The 18,328-nt window shown below is 60.8% G+C and overlaps 2 protein-coding genes across 5 annotated transcripts in view; one reads left to right on the top strand and one right to left on the bottom strand.

Annotated features, from left to right (window-relative positions):
- Positions 1-3,888: 3,888 nt before the first annotated feature.
- Positions 3,889-5,669, bottom strand: SSTR2 (somatostatin receptor 2). Of its 2 annotated transcripts, none has more exons than XM_074922052.1 (2): positions 5,588-5,669; positions 3,889-5,065 (listed from the first exon to the last, which is right to left on the bottom strand). In XM_074922052.1, the coding sequence occupies exon 2, from the start codon at positions 5,002-5,004 to the stop codon at positions 3,889-3,891; it is 1,116 nt and encodes a 371-aa protein (XP_074778153.1). In that variant the 5' UTR covers positions 5,005-5,065; positions 5,588-5,669. The 2 variants fall into 2 exon arrangements, with proteins under 2 accessions (XP_074778153.1, XP_074778152.1); XM_074922051.1 differs by having other exon boundaries at positions 3,889-5,086; positions 5,588-5,659.
- Positions 5,670-12,102: 6,433 nt separating this feature from the next.
- SLC39A11 (solute carrier family 39 member 11) overlaps positions 12,103-18,328 on the top strand; it is a 434,680-nt gene continuing 428,454 nt past the window's right edge. For 2 of the 3 annotated variants that reach the window (XR_012634741.1, XM_074921803.1), the window contains exons 1-3: positions 12,103-12,136; positions 13,239-13,352; positions 14,374-14,412. Coding sequence is in view for 2 of the 3 variants with exons in the window: in XM_074921803.1 (XP_074777904.1) it covers positions 13,245-13,352; positions 14,374-14,412 (147 nt within the window). In the remaining variant the exon portion in view is untranslated. The remainder of the gene's footprint in view (positions 12,137-13,238; positions 13,353-14,373; positions 14,413-18,328) is intronic. The other variant, XM_074921804.1, reaches the window with a different exon arrangement.

Here is an 18,328-nt window from a genome sequence, read left to right as displayed (position 1 = left end):
GAAGCGTGCTCGGGGCGATGCTCAGCCCAGCCACAGCACTGGACTTCGTGCCCCCGGCCCCCAAGGGCTGAGGAAGCGGGGACAGCAAGGATGTCCCCAGGCAGGTCAGTCCTGTGGGGGCTCAGGGTCCCTCATCCGCATGGGGGAAGCCAGTGGCAGGGAGGGGAAGGGGAGCTGGTTTCTCACAGGCTTTGGGGGGGCCCACGGGTGCTGGCATTGGCAGTTTTTTGCAAGAGTGACCCACCACAGGCACCTCCGGTGACAACCCCGCCACCGGTGACAGACAGATCAGTGCCATCCCACATGCAGCCCCCAGCAAAGCGACCAGCCCCAGCCCTGCTCCGAGGAGCGCGGGGCCAGATCCGTGCTCCCGGCGTACAGGGCGGCTCCATGGGACACACAGGCCTGTGGTTCCCATCGCCTCCGATTTGGGATAAATCTGTTCCTGCTGCTCCAGCCGGGAGCTGTAACAAATCTCGCTTGCCTGGGGACAGTCTGTGTGTGAAGTAGCAGCGGAGCCACTCTGGCACTTGCAGGACCAGCCTATTCGCTCTGCCGTAACCGGGAGAGACTTCTCATTATGCCGCCAGCAGCCCTGCGAGGCTTTTCAGAACAGATCCAATACGAGGTCAAGTTCTCACTAAAATCAAGTGGCTGGGAAGGAAAACTTTGTTACTCGCAGCAGCAACGCTGCTGCTGTGTATTAGTCAGCAATGAACAAGCAGAAGGTTTTATTTTGATGGTTTGACTGTGAGCATGGAGGCGGCGCGTTTCGCTCTCCTGCCCTTTCCCTCGGGGTGAGCTGCGGTGGGGTGGCTGTGGGGTGCCCCCAGGAGCTGCCCTGTGCTCCTGCCCTGCAACGTCCCACCTCGGTGGCTTTGGGGATGTCACTGGCAGCCCCCGCCACGCCTCTCACTCCTCACTTGCAGCCCCATTATCCCCACTCCAAGAGAGCTTCTGGGTACAAAGTGGGGGCAACGGGATATTTCAGAGTACAGCCCCCTCACACAGCTCTGAGCTGCCAGAAATGTCACTGCCTGGGGAGTTTTGCCAGGACAAAGCTGACGTGGGCACCTGCAGTTCTGGGCACGGGTCCTTCCCAGGGTTAGAAAGCCGGGCTGGGCTTTCTGTGTTTTCAGCATTAAATCAGCACAGAGAGGAGACGCTCCGGGCTGGGGGCTCTTGTTGGAGACCCTGTGGGTGTGTGGCCAGGAACTGGCATCCCCCCCTGCCCACCCCTCGGCATCAGTCACGGTGTCGGTGACAGGACTGGAGCAAAACCAGCCACCGGTGGGTCTGGGAGCGCTGGGGGGGTGGAAACATCAGCTCCCATGATGGGCAGGGGGCTCAGTGCGCCCCCCTCCCCACTGCCTCCCCCACTTTCCACACAAATAACTCCTTCACCGCCCACCAAATACGAGCTACCCGGAGCCCCGCTGACGCATCGCTGCCTTATCCTGACAGGGGGCTCTGGCCATCACCATCTAATGTTTCACCGTAGCGTGACACGCTGCTCATGTTTTAATTCCTGCAGCATCAGCAGGGCAGCCTGCGCTGTCTCTGAGCCAGGGTTGGGCTTTCTTTCACCTAAGGAAGCCGGTGAGCAGCTGCCTGCACAGCTCAGCACCGGCAGCGAGGGGACAGGCAGCTGCCCGCACAGCGCTGAGCCTCTGAGCAGACACACGGTCCTCGGAGGAGCGGTAAATGGTTAAAAGCAAAGAAATGCTGACAACGCTGTGTTTTGCCCTGCAGAAAGGCCCCCCCTGCCCTGCACTGTGTCGTGCCAGAGCCAGCTGTGCCCGGGAGCAGGCGTCGAGCCTGGCACTGAGCCGTTTTTTGGGGGGGGGCTGGTGGGGGATGCTGGGGTGGCACAGCCGGACGGGTGATGCCCCTCGCAGGGACTCGCTGCAGGGCCCGGGCAGAGCCAGGGGGGAAACTTCTGGCAGAGCTGGTGATCTCGGAGCATTGACGAGGGGTACGTGGCTGAGCAAGGCAGCACCCCAAAATGTGTGGCATGTCATGGGCGATGCTCATCCTTGCCTCCCGCATCGCTTGGGAAGGCTCCGTGTCTGCCAGGGCCGCTATGGGGAGGCCAGAGCGGGATGGGAAAGGGGGGGTGAGCAAGACCCGGCTGTTTTTTCCACCAAACCCACCGTGTTCCCACGGTTCTGGAGCAAGAGCCTGAGAACAGCATCTGGCCTCTGGCGCAGACGCCGCTCTGGGTGCTCTGGCAGGGAGAGGCCACTTCTCCCTGTCCCCCAGGCTCTCCCTTGTGGTCCAGCCAAGCCGGGTGGCTTCGCTGGGGCGGGAGCGGCGGCTGGGGCTCCCCAGCCCCAGGTTTGTGCACCGAGGTGGAAGTGCAGAGAGGGACAGGGGCAGAGCCGACTGCTCCAGGATGCTCTTGAGAAGCTAAACGCAGAGGAGGCCGGGCAAGACCCACCACCCCTGCCACTGGGGGCTACACCCTGTGTCCCCCCTTTCCCCTGCTGCGGTGCAGGAGGGGGACTGGGGGGGCTGGGTGTGTGCTGCCCTGCTCTTCCTCACGTCTTGGTGCTGGAAGAAGCCCCGTTGTCTGCTCTGCCTGGTCCCTGCGGCTCAGACGAGGGTCAGGGCCAAGTCCCCCGCCCCCTTCACCTCCCGTCCTCTCCATCACCCCCCATCCTCTCCCTCAGCCCTTCCTCTGCCCTGACTTGCCTGGAAGGAGCAGGGCAGGTGTCGCGGGCGGCCGGTTCATGCTTGCTCATCACGTGCCGTGGGGCTGGTAGCCCCAGCGATCCTCGGGGTGGGACAAGCCCAGATCTCACCCAGGCGCAGGAGCCGTTGGCAGCGGGATGTGCCGCAGCCCGGGTGCTCCCAACGCCCGGTGTGTTGCTGCTGCTTAAACGCTTCCAAGGATTTCCCACCAGGGACTGGTGCTGAGCGATGGTGCCGAGGCTGCTCAGCCAGCCCGGCTGCGACTCGCCGGGGAGAGCAGCGACATCGGCTGCCAGCGCAGCCTGGGATGGCCCGTGAGCAGGTGGCAAGAGGGGCAGCGGCTACTGGGGAGGGAAAAAGGGAAAAATCCTCCACCAGAGGAGAAAACGTGCAGGCAGGTGATGTCACAGCAGGAGGAGGGAAGGGGCTCTCCTGCCATGGGGCTGGAGGAGGCAGGGTAGGAGCGTGGTGGGACCGGAGGGGCTGCCGGGGTGGCAGAGCTGCTTCCCGTGGGGCAGCCGCCTCCGTCCCCGTCCTGGCGTGTCACGTCCGGGCAGGGCGGCTGCTGCAGGCAATGCAGTCAAACGGCAGCAGGGAGGCTTCGGGGGAGGCGACGAAGTAACTTACAAGCTGGGCAAAATACAACCCCAAATATCCTTGTCTCCTCAGGGAGGGTGACCACAGGAGACGCTCGGGCTCTCCGGAGAGCTCCCACCAGGTCTTTGCCGTAAGATGGTGCGTCTCGGTGGTGGCACACGCGTTGGCACGCACCCGTGACCTCGGCTCCTCCTGAGACTACCCTGCTGCGTGCCTGTGGCCACGTGCAAGCGCCCGTCCTGGGGCAGAGCACCCAGTGCCACCTAGCCCCGAGGGTAACTCCTGGAGAAGCCAGCGGAGCCGCCCCGGCGATACCTGTGGCCCATGGTGACACTTTGGTGTTGAAAAGCACCGTGTTGCTACAAGTTGTCTTTGTTTTCCTGGCGAGGCAGCTCCTCCTGAACCATATCCTTCCCAGCACTTGAAAGCCAACCCACCAGCAGCTCCGGAGGAGCCCAGCTGAGGGCCCCCCTGCCATCAGTGTGCACGTCCCCTAAGCTGGTGCTCCTGCCCCGATTCTGTACGTGCCACCCCCCCTGCTGCAGTCGGGAGCAAGCGGGGAGAGGAGAGCGAAGGAAGGAAAACCCTGCCGTCCTCTCAGATGCTCGTCTGGAGGTCGCCATTGAGCAGGGTCCTTTGGGTTTCTGTGGTCTCGTTGAGCCTGGATTTGTCCTGCTTGCTGTCGCTCCGGTCCGCCTCGTCCATGCCGCTGACCTTCACCAGGCAGAGGACGTTCTGAAAGCTCTTCTTGAAGTTGTCAGACAAGAAGGCGTAAAGGATGGGGTTGGCACAGCTGTTGGCATAACTGAGGACCACCACGAAGTCGAACATGCCCTTGAGGACAGGCGTGGGCACGATCAGGACGGAGACTGAGGAGACATTAAAGATGTAGAAGGGGAGCCAGCAGAAGATGAAGACAGCGACCACGATGGAGACCATCCTGGTGACTTTCTTCTCGGACTTTTTCCTCTTGGAGGAGCCCACTCTGATACCCGAGGACTTGACTTTGATGATGATGAACAAGTAGCAAAGGCAGATAATGGTGAGAGGCACCAGGAAGCCCAAGATGAAGGCGTAGATGATGAAACCCGTGTACCAGGCGCCCGACTCTCCCGGCCAGATGATGGTGCAGCTACTCCTGCCGTGATTATGCTGCACCCCAGCGTAAATCATGATGGGCATGATCACCAACAGGGAGACGCCCCAAACGGCCACATTGATCATTTTGGCTGTCCTGGGCCGCCTCCACTTGGCAGATTTAATGGGGTGGACAACAGCCAGGTACCGGTCAACGCTCATAACTGTCAAGCAGAAGATACTGGTGAACTGGTTGATCCCATCTACCGTCATGACAATTCTGCAGATGGCTTTGCCAAAGGGCCAGTGAACCAGGGCGACCTGCATGGCCAGGAAGGGCAGACCGAGCATGAACAGTTCATCCGCGATGGCCAAGTTGAGGATGTAGATGTTGGTGATGGTTTTCATCTTGGCGTAACGAAGGATGACGTATATCACCAGCGTGTTGCCGCACAGCCCGACGATGCAGACCACGAAGTAGATGAAGGTGAGGATGGCGTTGCTGGTCAGGTCGAAGTGCTGGCCCGTGGCGTTCTGCGACGCGTTGGCGGGCGCCTCCACTGAGAAGTTGTCAAAGGGGGAAGCTGGGGAGAACCAGAACGCGGTGGCGTTGGGCAGCTCATATTCCGGCTCCATGGCTCCGCGGGTCCCTGGGCGCTGCTGGTTCAGGGGAGCCGAGAAGTCATCTCCCCTTGCTCTGGGGATAGAGGAGAAGATTCTAGAAATCAGACAATAAATAGAAATGAAGGGATTCCTGGGGAGGCTTTGCCCAGGCTGCTGCCAAGCTCCGTAGGAGAGATGCTCCCTGGAGGGGTTTTCCCCAAACAACCTCCCCTGTCTTCCCCCCCGGTGCCGTGCGGTGCCGAGCGGGCTGCCCGGGACACGCCGCAGCTCCTCCCGACTCTGCGATACCGGAGTCCCCCCCCTCAAACCAACCGGGGAGTCTCCGGTGGGTGCGACGGACCCCGGAGCACTGAAGAAGAACCTTTTTTTCCTCCTTGTCTCGCCTTTGGGTGGGCTGTCAGCCCCTTCCTGCCCGGCCGCGACCCGGGCCGCGCACCCCGAGCCCGGACGGCTCCCGGGGAGGGGGAGCCCGGGGCGGGGGAGCATCCCCGCACCCCCACACCCCCCTTCCGCCGCACCCCCGCTCCCATCCCGCTGCTGCAGCCGCCGAGGGGCACCGGGGCGATGCTGCCGGGACCGCGGCCCCGCCGCTCACCTGCTCCCCCCCAGCCCGGCCCGGTGGGCAGCGGGGAGGTGCCGGCAGCGCCCGCGGCTCCGCTCCGCTCCGCACCCGCCGTCCCCGGCGCGGCTCCGCCGCTGGACCCAGCGCACCGGCTGCGCCCCGCCCCGCGCGGGGCGGCTCTGCGGGGCCGGGGCGGGGACAGCCCTGCCCGCGCTGCCCACCCTCCTCTGCCTTCCTCTGCCCACCCTGCCGTGCCCACCCCGCTGTGCCCGCTGCCCTGCCATCACCCACCAAGCCGAGCAGGGCACCCGGGCTGCCTGCACCCCGGGGTGCTGCTCCCCAAGGTCCAGCCGGCCCCGCGGGCCCGGGGAGCAGACAGAGCCCCTCCTGCTCGCAGAGGCTGATGGCAAAGGGTGCCCAAACCCGGGGGCTCGGGGGGTCCCAGGGGCGTGGTTTGGGGGTGCTGTACAGCAGACAGCGTGTGGGCAGGGACCCTGGTTCCCCCCCCCGAGTGTGGTGGGACCTGCCTGGCTCCAGGGGGAGCAGAAGAGTCCCCCCGGGCCCACGTGCCCCTCGGCTCCTTTGCCTTCCTCGTGACCTTGGCCTTGCTGCCCGGCTCTTGCTGCAGAGGCCGGTTCTCCACTTTTCAATAAAGGGCTCCGGTTCTGACGTCTCCGGAGCCAGCAGGGAGGGGAGGGACGGGGCAGGGGTGATGGCAGCGTGATGGCCACGCTGTCACCCCAACTGGATGTAGATGTTGGCGATGGGTTTCATCTTGGAGACCCCCAAGAGGTGTGTGAGTCCCAAAGTCTCCCGGGAAGCTGGGAGTACCCTGGCCCCAGGATTTTGCACCTTGTGGCCAAAGGCAGGTCCTCGGTGGCTTGGCACAGCCCGGGACAGGGGGGTGGGAAGGTGACGGGGTGCCTGCCCACAGGTCTGGGGTCCCTGGGGACCTGCGCGATACAGGTGGCTGCTGCCACAGCCTCTCGCTCCGCAGTTACCCAGTAACGACGACTGGAGGAGGAAGACAAAAAAGAGAGGTTTGGGGGAGATAACCCCTGCTCTGGTTTGTTTGAGATCATGAAAGCAATTAAATAATAGCTGTTCCTCCCCCCCCACACCCCCCCTTTCCATCACTTATCAAAGAGACAATAGAAAGCAGGAAATTAAGAGTGACTTGGAACAAAGAGCCCCCAGCCAGGCTGCTGATTGCGGCAAGAGGGGCTGGGAGGTTCCCGTTCCACTTAGCCATCCACTTCCCAAGGTGGAGCTGAGGACTCCAGGTCGTGGAGCACGAGCGAGAGCTGTGATCAGCCTCGTAAATCTTTAGGAGGCTGGAAAAAGCTTCTCCTGAAATAAACGATGTGGAAATTCACATCCCAGGGAAAGTGCGTGAGGAGAGGGTAGGGAAGAGGCTGGTTTGGCTGCCGCAGGTGGCAGAGGGGGTCTCTGCGGGGTGCTGCCCGCTGGCATTGGGGTGTCCCATCACATGTCACCTGTGCATGCCCTGAGGGCTGTGCCCTGGGACACTGCTCTGGGCAAGGGGCCTGGCCTATGGCCCTGGGTACCACTGCCATGCAGGGCTGCAGGGAGAGCAGAGATGGCTCCTGACACCGGGGAGGAGGGAGTGCAGCCCTCCAGCGTGGTGCAGGGAGAGGGTTTTGACAAAGGCCTGGGGAGGGGTGGCTGGAGAGCTGCCGGTCAGAGAGGGGCTGGGGGGTGATAATGAGCCAGAGTGTGCCCAGGGGGCCAAGGAGGCCAGTGGCATCCTGGCTTGTGTCAGCCATAGCGTGGCCAGCAGGGACAGGGCAGGGATCTGAGCCCTGGGCTCGGCACTGGGGAGGCCGCCCCTCGGGGAGGGGGTTCAGTTTTGGGCCCCTCACCCCACAAAGGCCATTGAATGACTCGAGCGTGGCCAGAGAAGGGCAACGGAGCTGGGGCAGGGTCTGGAGCACAGGTCTGCTGGGGAGCGGCTGGGGGAACTGGGGGGGTTCAGTCTGGAGAAGAGGAGGCTGAGGGGAGACCTCCCGGCCAGGAGGGGGCAGAGAGGGGGGATGAGTCCTGGGCTTGCAGTGGTGCGAGCGTGGGGATCCCAGGACAAGTGTGGGGATCGTGGGGTGCCTCCCACTGGCTGCAGGGCTGCTTGGGGCTGCCTGCGGAACATCAGCCACCCTCTGCCCTTCGCTTTCCCCTCCGTGGGAAGCTGGTGTTGGAGGCAAGGGCCAGGGAGCTGAGCGAATTCAGCCAGCGAGCTCATCTGGCTACAATCAGATCTGATCTTCATTTAAAAAACCACCCAAACCTAATGAAATGGTGGGCCAGTGTGTGTTCAGGGGCTGATCTGAGCTGATAACCATCCAGCAAGGAATGCCGCAGCAGCTAGCTGAATTTGGAAGCCGTGCTTGAGGCTTTTGAAGATAATTTTTTTTTTTTTTTCTGCTTAGATTTAGGGTTGAAATAAAGCCTAGTGGAGAGTCTGATCTGTATCTCTGGGTGGTCCCTGGTTTGAAGAGATGTTGTACCCCAGCAGCTGGTTTGGTGCTGGCAGATACGCTCCTCTTTGTCCTTTAGCCTGGGAAGCCTCCACTCTGCTGAAAAGCAATTTTCTGGCAGGGCTGCATATAGGAGAAATGCACAGCCTCTTCCCACACAGCTTCGATGGCCGATAGAACCCATGGGAGAGGGGCATGGGGATTACATGACCACAAAGAGGTTTTTTAAGTCCTTCCAAGTTTCCTGCCATCCATTCCCAGCTGTTCTGCAAGACTCTCCGTGGAAAACAGCCCTTTCAACCCCTGTCCTGGAAATGAGTGTTGTAAGGAGCTGGGGGTTTGGTTGCCAACAGAGGGGTAGGGTGAGCCGGCCTTTCTCCCCGATACGTGGAGAGGAGGCAGCAAGATCTCCAGCATTTTAAATGTTTAAGAGGTTTTTGAGAGTCGGGTTGACTCAGCGCTGAGGGATCTGGCGGAGTTGAGAACAGTCAGCGTGAGGTTCATGGCTGGGCTGGAGGAGCTTCAGGGTCTTTTCCAACCGAGATGGTTCTGTGGTTCTGCAGCAATGAAAGAGGCTGTGTTGGACTGGTCTACGCCGTGAGACGGTGGAAGGGAACTGGGGGAACTGGAAGGCAGCTGCTCTTCCCCAGGAGGCAGGAGGGGAAGGATTTGCCCCTGAGCGCAGCTGGCCCCGGTTTGCTCCTCCTGTGCTGTGCTCACCTGCAGCCACCCCCTGCTGCTGGGGGAGAGATGGGGGTGCAAGGGGCTCGCTGATCCGCTTTCGGGTCCCAAGTGGATGCCACGGAGTCCCTGTGCGTGCCCTGCCTGTGCCAGCCCTGTCCATTGCTGTCTCAGGGGTCCACCCACCCACAGCCCTTCTGCTGGTGCCACCCATCACCTCTGTTAATGACCGATGGCAAAACCACCGAGTCACCACTCTGCACCCAGTTTGTGCTGGGAGTCCACGTAGGGGGTAGCCATGGCTAAGCCTGCTCCCCCCAGCACGCTGCCCTCGGAGGGACCCCGCTGTCCCCTGCGGGCACAGGGCCAGGGCCAGCACAGGCGGGGATGGCTGTGGTGTTCCCTCTCCTGTGGGCACTTCGGGTGGCACTGCCCTGTCCGTGTCCTTTCCCTTCTCCTCTCCAGCCCAAGAGCCGCCAGCGGCTTCAGTGGCTCTGCTGACGCCTGCCTGGAGGCTGCCTGGCTCAATTACAGGGCTGCCTGGGATGGGGGGAGGCTTTGCTTTCTGCTAATTAGCCAGACAAACAGGCCTGGACCATCTCCCCGCACCCCCGAGGCAGGGCAAGAACCAGGCTGGTTGCTGCTGGACAACGTGATCTAATCGGGCATCACCGGGCAGCGTCTGCGGCGGTGATGGATGGGGAGGAAGAGGCGGCCGGGGGGGGGTGGTAACATCCCCGCACCCCCCACAGCCTCCAGGCCCCGCAGGACGCAGGTTTCCCCACAGCCCCCGTGGGTGGGAGCCTCTCCGGGGGGGGGTGTGTGTGCTTCTACACCCCCACAGGGCTCCTTCCCCCGGGGCTGCCTCCTGCTCCTGCCAGACCTCGCTGCAAACGGCTCCTTCCTCCCGCTCCCACCTCTCCCAGTCTCGCCCTGCTGTTATTTGCCTCCGTAATTAGTTTATTGATCTCTGCCGAGGGTACCAGGGCTGGGCTGCAGCGAAAGCTGCCATACACATTCCCCATGAATCATATCGCTAAACCCCTGACGCTAACGAGCCTTTGGCAGCCACGGACTGAAATCTCTGCTCCTGCCCATGCCTCTCCCCGCTGCGCTTGGCTTGTTGGAGGGTCGTGCGCATTAAACCGGGATTTAACTGCGCTCCACGGTTGGCAGCCGGGCTTTCCTGCGCCAGCTTGTTCTGGAACCCACCAGTGCCAGGGTGAGTTACAGTTGGATCTGCCGGTGCTCCCGGCCCCTCCTGTTCGGAGCAGCCGTGAGTCGTGGCTCAGTGCTGGGGGGGGACACTCTGAGGCCCCCCAGCTTTGCACCGGGCCCGTCACGTCTCTCACGGCGAGCCTAAAGCCAGCGCAGAAGCGTAAAGCTGTCACTTTGGGCCCTGTGACTGACGGGTGCCGTTTGCTCGTGGGATGGAGGTGGCGCGGCCCGGCCTGGCCCTGCCTGCGGTGCTGTGCTGCTCCCGCGCCCTGCCCTCCGCCAGGTCTCTGGATGTTTCTCGGTGGCCGCTTTGGCGTGGGTCCAGGCTGGCTCCGTCTACTGCCCTGCCTTGACGGTGGAGGGGGGGGGATTTGGGTTGGGAAAGGGCCCGGCCGTGAGCCCAGCCTGCGCAAAGGGGACGCGGAGCGGGAGCTGTGCCCGGCGAGAGGCACGTCTGGGGCGTCTCCCAACCCTTCTGCCTGCTGCAGCCGCCCCAGACAGCACTGAGGATTTTTTTTGTAAAAAACCGAGGGATTTGGGTCCTGGCTGCCCACTGGCCCCAGGGCAACCTGGAGCTGGAATTGAGGTGCTGCCCCTTGCAGTGTCTCGTGCACCTTAATGAAAAAGATTGTGCAAGAATTTGTGTCCCTTTTGTGGTTTAAAATGCATTTTAGGGACTCTGAGTAAGGCATGGTTGTGGCTGTTGGCCTCATCCTTCCCGGTGCTGCTACAGGCAGGGGTCACGCAGGAGCTGCCAGCCCTTTGCCTGCCTGTGCCGGGGCGCAGCGGGGGGGTACCTGCTCGTCTGCCCAGCGTGGGGAGGGGGCTGGACTGGACCCTGTCCCCGTCCCTCAGGCAGGACCGTGCAGGCAGGTGGGAGGAGGAGCGGCTGGTGCAGCCCTGTGATCCTGGGGAAGGTGACGTGGAAGTGTCCCCACACGCCAAATGACGCTGGGGAAGGAGGGAGTGAAGTGATTTCTCTGCTTCTGCACAGTCTCACTGCCCTCACGACTGTCCCCATCTCCTGGGGCTGCCCACATGTCCCCAGGCAGGGACATCCCTGCCAGCCGCACCCAGATTCATGGCAGCAGTGTGCAGGGTGGGCTCCCGTGTCAGCGGTGTCCCCACGGCCAGCCCTGCTGTCACTGGCTGTCCCCAGCCCTGCCAGTACCTCCATCACAGCTGGCTGGGGAACCCCGGGGTGGCGAGGGGACCTCTGTTTGCTCTGTCCCCACGTCCCTCCCAGCTGTCCCCTCGCACTGCACCTGCCTTGTTACGGGAGCTAATGAAGGATGCAGGCAATTACAGGGGGGATTGATTAAATCCGAAATGAGGGAGGTTTCAAATGGCCTTGACCTTTCCCAGCTGTGTCAGGGGAGGCTGATCAAAGGCTGTTAAAAGATAAACACTCTACTAAAGACGGGTTGTGTTGCAGAAGAGCTGGATTGTCCTTCTGCCACCCCCTGCACCTTCTGGCGTGGCACAGGCAGGAGGCACCAGCAAGCCCTGAGGCCGGCCTGGTTCCCTCTGCCCCGTGCCCTCGACGTAAGCCCCTCGCCCCAACGCCACCGAGCTGCTGGGGAGGAATCGGTGCTGGAGCCGCTTCTGCCCCCCGCTCGTCCGGGCCTACAGGCTTGGCCACCGTGTGCCCGGTGATGGCGCTTCGAGGGGACGTCAAAGGGTGGGAGGGGGCATGGCGGTGCCCAGCGTGCCGGCTGAAGGCTGTGCTGGGGACGGGGGTGCCAGCGGTGATGGGGGGGGGTGTTCCCAGCAGGCTGCCATGTGCTGATCGTTCAGGTGCGGCCTCTGGTTGGTGGTGCAGAGCAGGAGCACGGCTCATCACACCCGTGGCAGGGCCCTGCTCGCAAGCAGCCAGAAGGGATCTAAAGACCGGGAGCTGCCTGGGACTGGAAGAGGCGGGGGGGGTGTCACCTCACTGCGGGGGGCTGCGCCGTGCCCGGGGGCGGCGGTGACAGTGACAGTCACACCTTCCCCCCCCCGCAACTCCTTGTCGCGCCCGCCCGCACCGCCCGCCCGCCTCACTCTCCCGCCACCTCACCCGCCCGAACCGCAGAGCCGCGGGCGGCCCGCCCCCGCCGCTCTCCCATTGGTGGAAGCCGCGGTGGTGGGCGGGGCCTAGGCGGCGACACGTGTGCCGGCACCAGGAAGTGGCGGCGGGGAGCGCCGGGCGGTGAGCGGGGACGGGGGCTCCGGGGTGGGGGGGTCCCCATTTTGGGGCCGCAGGAACTCCGGGCCCGGCTGGGCGGCTGTAGGGCCCGGGGGCGCAGGGAGCCGGCACCAGTGCCGGGGCGCCCGCCGCAGGGTTTTGGGGGGTGGGCGGGCACGGTGGGGTGTTGGGGTCCCCCCCACCTCGGGGACTGGGGGAGCATGGGGGGCTGGGGGGTGCGTGCTGGAGGAGAGAGGGTGTCCCTCTCCCCGGAGCCGGGAGGTCGTGGGGGTGGTCTGACCCCAACACCCACCCCACAGGGTTTGGCAGCAGCCCTGGGGGGTTGGGGGCAAGAAGGCCACAGTGTGTGTATTTCTTATATATTTATGTATAAAAGTATAAATGTATGTGTGTTTTGAGATATTTGCATATAATTGTATAGGCATATGTGTATTTTTATATAGTTATATGCCTGTATTTATACACACGTGTGTATTTTCGGAGCAGTGCTGCTCCCTGGGCCTCACCGGGGTGCGCTCAGGTAACCCCCGCCAGCCCCTGGCCACCCCTGGGGCACAGCCCACGGCCGTGTTTTGGTGGCCCATCCCCAAGACTCCTTCCTCTTTTCACTTGCTTTCGCTTGGTCCCGGGTGCTGCGAGGGCGTTCGCCTTCGGCGCCAGTAAAATTGGGTTTTGGCCCAAATAAGTGTCACCAAGGAGTGGGACGTGATGCACGTGCCTGGGGGCCACCCGGGGACCTGGGACAAAGGGGCCCCTCACCCGGTGGGGTTTGAGCACCGTTTCTTTATGTTTTTCCAGAGCTGCTCTGCCCTGGTGCTGGCTCGAGCCCAAAACCAGCGCGGGGCTGTGCACCAGCTGGGATGTGGTGCTTCTCATCCCTCCTTGCTCCCTCCTGCTCCCTTGAGCGTGGATTAAATTGCAAAGCCTTACTTAAGGGGAAGAGAGAAGCTTAGAGAGGCGTTGCAGGGAGGATGCTTAGGCTCCCTCTGTTCCCTTTGGTGAGGAGGGAGTTGGGGTGCTCCCCCGTTAACCAGGGAGGAATCTGGGTGTTATTCTCCATCTTTAAACGCGAGGTGTTCCTCCTGACGCGCCTCATCTCTCCTAGGTCAGCATGATCCCAGGGCATGGGCCGGTGATCCAGTCGGTGCTGGGAACCTTCCTCACGTGGGGGCTGACGGCGGCTGGCTCGGCGCTGGTGTTCGTGTTTTCCAGCGGGCAGGTGGGTGCTGGGGTCGTGTCCTCCATCCCCGGGAACCGGACGGGGTCTGGGATGAAGGGCTGCGCTCGTGGGTGGGTTTGGCTGCCAGGTTCCAGGACTTGATATTGGGCTTGGGAGGTCCCAGGGCAGGGGGAGAAAAAAAATCCAGCTCATTTTTCTCCTGTGTGTCAACACAAAAGAATAGAAGGAAATGAAATTCCTGTCCCCAGGCTGTGGTATGTGCTGTAGTGCAGCTCACGGTGTTGGGGAGATGGGGCAGAGCCGCAGGCAGGGCTCTGTGTTGGGAACAGCGGGTTCTCCTGCTGTAACCTGGTTTTGCTGCCACGTCTCCAGTGCAGGATTCGGGTCAGCCTGTGCTCGGAACAAGCAGAGTGCTGATCTTTAAGTCACCTTGTATTTCAAAATTAGAGGCCTTCCTTGCTGTTGTGTTCAAAATTGCCCGAATGGATTTATTATTTATGCCTCTCTCTTGTGATGATTTATTCAGGAGTTTGAGGCAAAGTGAGATTCCCTTGGCGCTAGCACGGTGGTTTTTCTTCCTGGGGGAGAGCGATGTGCTAAAGAATGAAAACTGCACCGGGAGTGAAGCGGGCAGAATCCGTGCTGGGTCACTGGAAAGAGTAATGGCTTTGTTTATAGCAACCTGTTATTAGAGGAATTAAATCTTCAAGTGGGAGAAGCTCAGGGCAGTGTGCACTGATGGGCAGGAGAGTTTCTGATTTACCTTCCCGCATCCTTTGGTGTGGGCACTGGCTGGGCCGGCCCGGGCAGTGTGGGTGGGCTGAGGGAGCCAGGGTGCGCTGGAGGCGCGGTGGGGAGCCGTCACCCCAGGATCGTGGCTCCTCTGTGTGAGAAGGGTGACTTTTGCCTCAAAGCACAGAAATCACTTGGGTTGCAGAAACGAAAAGAAAGTTAGGTGAGTGCGGCAGCGGTGCCGCTCTGCACGGTTCGTGCCGTGGTCGTGCTTGGCTGCTTCTGCTGGGAATAAATGGTTTTGGTTTGTGTTTTGTTTTATTCGCAGAGGCGGATCCTGGATGGGAGCTTAGGCTTCGCTGCAGGGGTAAGTACAGCATCGTTTTACTCCTCGTCTCTGCCTGGGTTCTCCTGCCGACACCTCTGAAGCCCCGCCACGCTTTGTTTGGTTGCCCACTCGTGTTAGTGTTTCTTGGGTAACTGCCTGAGGGGCGGGTGGGGCGGGGAGGAGCGTGGTTGGTGCTGGTCACCTCCTGTCCTGGCGGTTCCTTGTTGGTGAGGGAGAAGGTGGCACAAGGAGGGTCACGAGGACGTCGAGCTGCCCACGCTGGGTTTGCCTTTCTTGAGTTGAACTCTTCTCCTTTCCTTGGGCTTCTGGATCGCTCCTGGAGCACTGGTGTGGTGGAGGTGGCAGGAGGGCCCTTGTGCTGGAGGCTCGTGGCTTGCTCTGCCCTTCTCGCTCTCCGGTGAGGTGCTTTAAGCCCCTGGGAGAAGAGAGAAGGAAGATGCTGCAGCTCTACATCAAGGGTGCTCGCTAAATGTGGGGCTTACTGCATCTTTTTTAAAGGAAGATGTGACACTGCCTGGCTTGAACTTGTGTTGGGGCTTGTGAATTTAGACCCCCTGCTCCCTGGATGATGGCTGGTGGCTCATTCGGGCTTGTTAAATCCCGTTTGTTTTCCTTCGAGAGCTGGAGCGTGCCTGACCCGGGGGACGTGCTCTGGGTGGAAGGTGCCTCTTCCCTGGGCGTGGGGTGGGCGCACAGGGCTCTGCCAGCTCCCGCTGGCTCTGTCCCGGCCGTGTAGCCGGCACCTGGCGCGTGGGTGACACTGCCAGGATTTGGGGTGAACCCCGAGCCTGGCGCCGCGGGCGATCTGTCCTGCAGCACGCAGCGACGCTGCTCGTGCCGGGGCCGTGCGTGGAGCGGGGGCTCCTTCCTCCCTGGGCACCCCCAGATGTTGCGACGCCACTAATTAAGGTGCGATTTGAGCGTTTGCAGCTCTGGAGATCGCGAGTTTTCTGCTCTTCCCAGTGCCTGAAGCAAACCCAGCTCCAACCGAGCGCGAACCTGCCACGGTGGGTGACAGGAAACCCCACAGGGCTGGGTTTGCTCCCGAACAAGCTTTGCTGCAAAGTGCCTGCAGCCTGCTAACGCTGTCAGTAACTCAACTTGTCGGTTGTAGCAGGTTCTTGGGCCGCTTCATAATCGTTTGCATCAGGAATTGCTCGTTCTGGAGCTTTTCCTCTGTGGTTTGATTTCTGAGCTGGTTTTCTCTGGAAGACACACCCTCGTCCCTACAAGCCAACTTGGAGCCACTTCTGTGGCGTCGGGGAGATGCTGCTGGGGACACTGTGGGCTGGGCTGTCCCCTCGCCGTGGCATCTCTGTCTCCCAGAGCAGCCAGCACAGCGGGGTGTTTGCCCCGGCCCAGGGCTGGCTCTGGGGCCGTCCCGGTGCGGTGCCGTCCACGCCGTGGCCGTCGCGTCACCCTGCCAGGAGCCCTGAGTCATCCCTGTGCGGCAGAGGTGTGGCTCGGCTGGTGAAGCAGAAGTCCTGCAAATGTTTGCTTTTTTCCTCCAGCTTCTTTCAATTTGCTGTGCTCGGAGCAGGAAAGAGGAGTTTTGTTTTTTTCTGGGATTGCTGCAGTGTTTGGAGGGGAATGTCACAGAGGAAGCCCGTGGTGGCAGGTCCTGCTGGCAGAAGGTGCTGCCACATAAACCACCCACGAGCTGCGGTTTGTGAAGGTTTTTGGGTTGCGTTTGCGGGCCTGAGGTGCTGGTTGGGGTGAGCTGCCTGCGTCACCCAGCGCCACGACCGGCTCTTTTGGGGGAAGATGCCAGAGATCCACAGGGGATTGTGCCACGGTTGCTTCTGGGACTGCTGGGCTCACTGGGAGCAGGTGCTTGCTCAGCGGTTGAGTGTTTGGGTGGCAGAAGCACCGGAGGTTGGAGCTTTTATCCTCCTTTCACCTCAGTTTGCTCCAGGTGTGCCCGTAGCTCTTTGCCGTGTGTCTGACGAGGGGCTGGTGTGTCCCCCTGTGAGGGCTATGCTCGACCCTGCACTTTGATGCTTCCTCAGCGCAGCTGCCCGGGGGCCCAGAGGGGGTTTGCTGGATGTTACCCCCAGGCAACAGGATCCCCCTGTTTTTTTGCAGAGTTTTTCTTTTCCCAGCTGGGCAGCAGCTGCAGTTGCTTGACCAGCGGTGTGACGGGTTGTGTCTATCCCATCCTTACCCAAAAGGATTTAATAGTGAAGTGTTTTCCTCCCTCCGCGGGCAGGGCAGGTGCTGGTGAGCTGTGTGCTTGGTGGCTTTGCAAAGAGTCCACGGAGAAGCTGGAGGAGAAACCACCTCCTGCTGTGGCCATTCGGGACAGCCCTTTGGACAGGAGGTGATGCTGGGGCTAAGGAGGCTGCACGCCTGAGGCTGCCGGTGTGCGGGGTGGGAGCAGGAGCCCAGTTGGGCTGCGAAATCCTCCTGGCTGGGACGAGGGGCTGTTCCTGCCTCATCCAGCCTTGTGCTGCAAAACCGGTGCTGGGGGGAATCTCGGGAGCAGCCCGGGCTCTCTGTGTTTTGGCAGGCTGGCTTGGTGTAGGGGAAATAAGCGGGATGTGGAGCAGCCAGCTTTAAAATCTATTTGTACGGTTTTCTCTCTTCCTGCCTGGAAGAAGTGTTTCTTCAGGCAGCGACACTGCTCTGATCATGGACTACTTCCCTTGCCACGAGGGATTTCTGTTTAAAACATCGTGTCTTTGATGTAGATCTCTTGCAGATACGTACGGGCTGTTTCTCTGAGCACTGGGTAGAGAGAAGCAGAACTTAACTTCCTCTTTATCTCCGCTCTGAAATGCGGGCTGCTGGGTTTAATTAAACTTCCCTTGTGCTCTGTCAGAGCCAGCAGACCTCCTCCTCTCCCTGCACTGACAGAGACAGGTATTGCTTCTGACCTTGCTCTTTTGGTGCTTAGCTCAGGATTCCTGACAGTCATCCAGGCTCCAGGGAGGTGTGTGATGCCCTCCAAGAGCAAATTTTCTGGTAAACCAGGGTGTAACGGGTGGTTCTCTCCTGTGGGTAATGATTTGCCTGCTTGTCTTCTGGGAGCTTGTAAAGCAAAATAAAACCAAAATTAGCTAAAAGCTTCTCTACTGCTGAATGAGGAGGAGGGCGTGGGACAGGGATGTTCAGACGACCTTGAGGAGGACGGTCCAGGATGCAGAGTGATAGTTTGGGATCCAGAAATCCTCAGCTCGGTGCTGCCCTCACTGCAGATGTACTGTCTGACCTGGGGGAGCTGGTGGAAGCTCGGATGTACGCCGAACTGGGATGTACTGGGAGAGCTGCCTGTGTGTGCTGGGAGCATCCTGGCCACAAAGCCAAACCCCGTTTTGTCTCAGCTCAGACTGACCGTGTCTGATGGCACAAGTGTCATCTCGGGCCGGCTGGTTGCTGCGGCCCTGAGGAGCTCAGCTCCTTCCAGCCCAGTACCTCTGCTCGGCTCTCTGGGCGTTCAGCTTCTCTTTGCCTCAGTTCCCTTTCTGGAAATTGTGGATAATAGAGGGTTTTGTATGCAAAAGCCTCTGAGGTGATGTGTTTCTATGGAGACAAGGCTTCGCTTGCTTGGGCATCTGATGTGGAATTCTGGCTTTTCTCTTAAATCTTGATATTCTTAAATAAGATCTTTTTTTTGAAGATATTCTCTGTCATCTGGGTGTTATCTTGGAGGTACTGTGCTCAGACATCATAAACGCTACATAAACGCTTGCAGTCACCCTTCCCTGCAGCCTCGCGTGGCTCTTCCTCTTACTGGGTCATAGTGTGAGTTCTTCTGTCCCAGGTAAAGCAGAAAATCATAGACACACACACTTTAAACTGCACCGGGCACGTTTGGTGTTGAATATTCCCTTTCAGTGCTGCTTAAAACAGCATCAGTAATTTACACGGGTCTACCAAGGCCGGTTCTTGTTGTTGGAGCCTCAATGAAGTCAAGCTAAAAAGTTTGGCAGGG

The sequence above is a fragment of the Athene noctua genome, chromosome 18 (genome assembly GCF_965140245.1).
Source record: "Athene noctua chromosome 18, bAthNoc1.hap1.1, whole genome shotgun sequence".
Taxonomy (NCBI): domain Eukaryota; kingdom Metazoa; phylum Chordata; class Aves; order Strigiformes; family Strigidae; genus Athene; species Athene noctua.
This window is presented reverse-complemented; position numbering and strand designations above follow the sequence as displayed.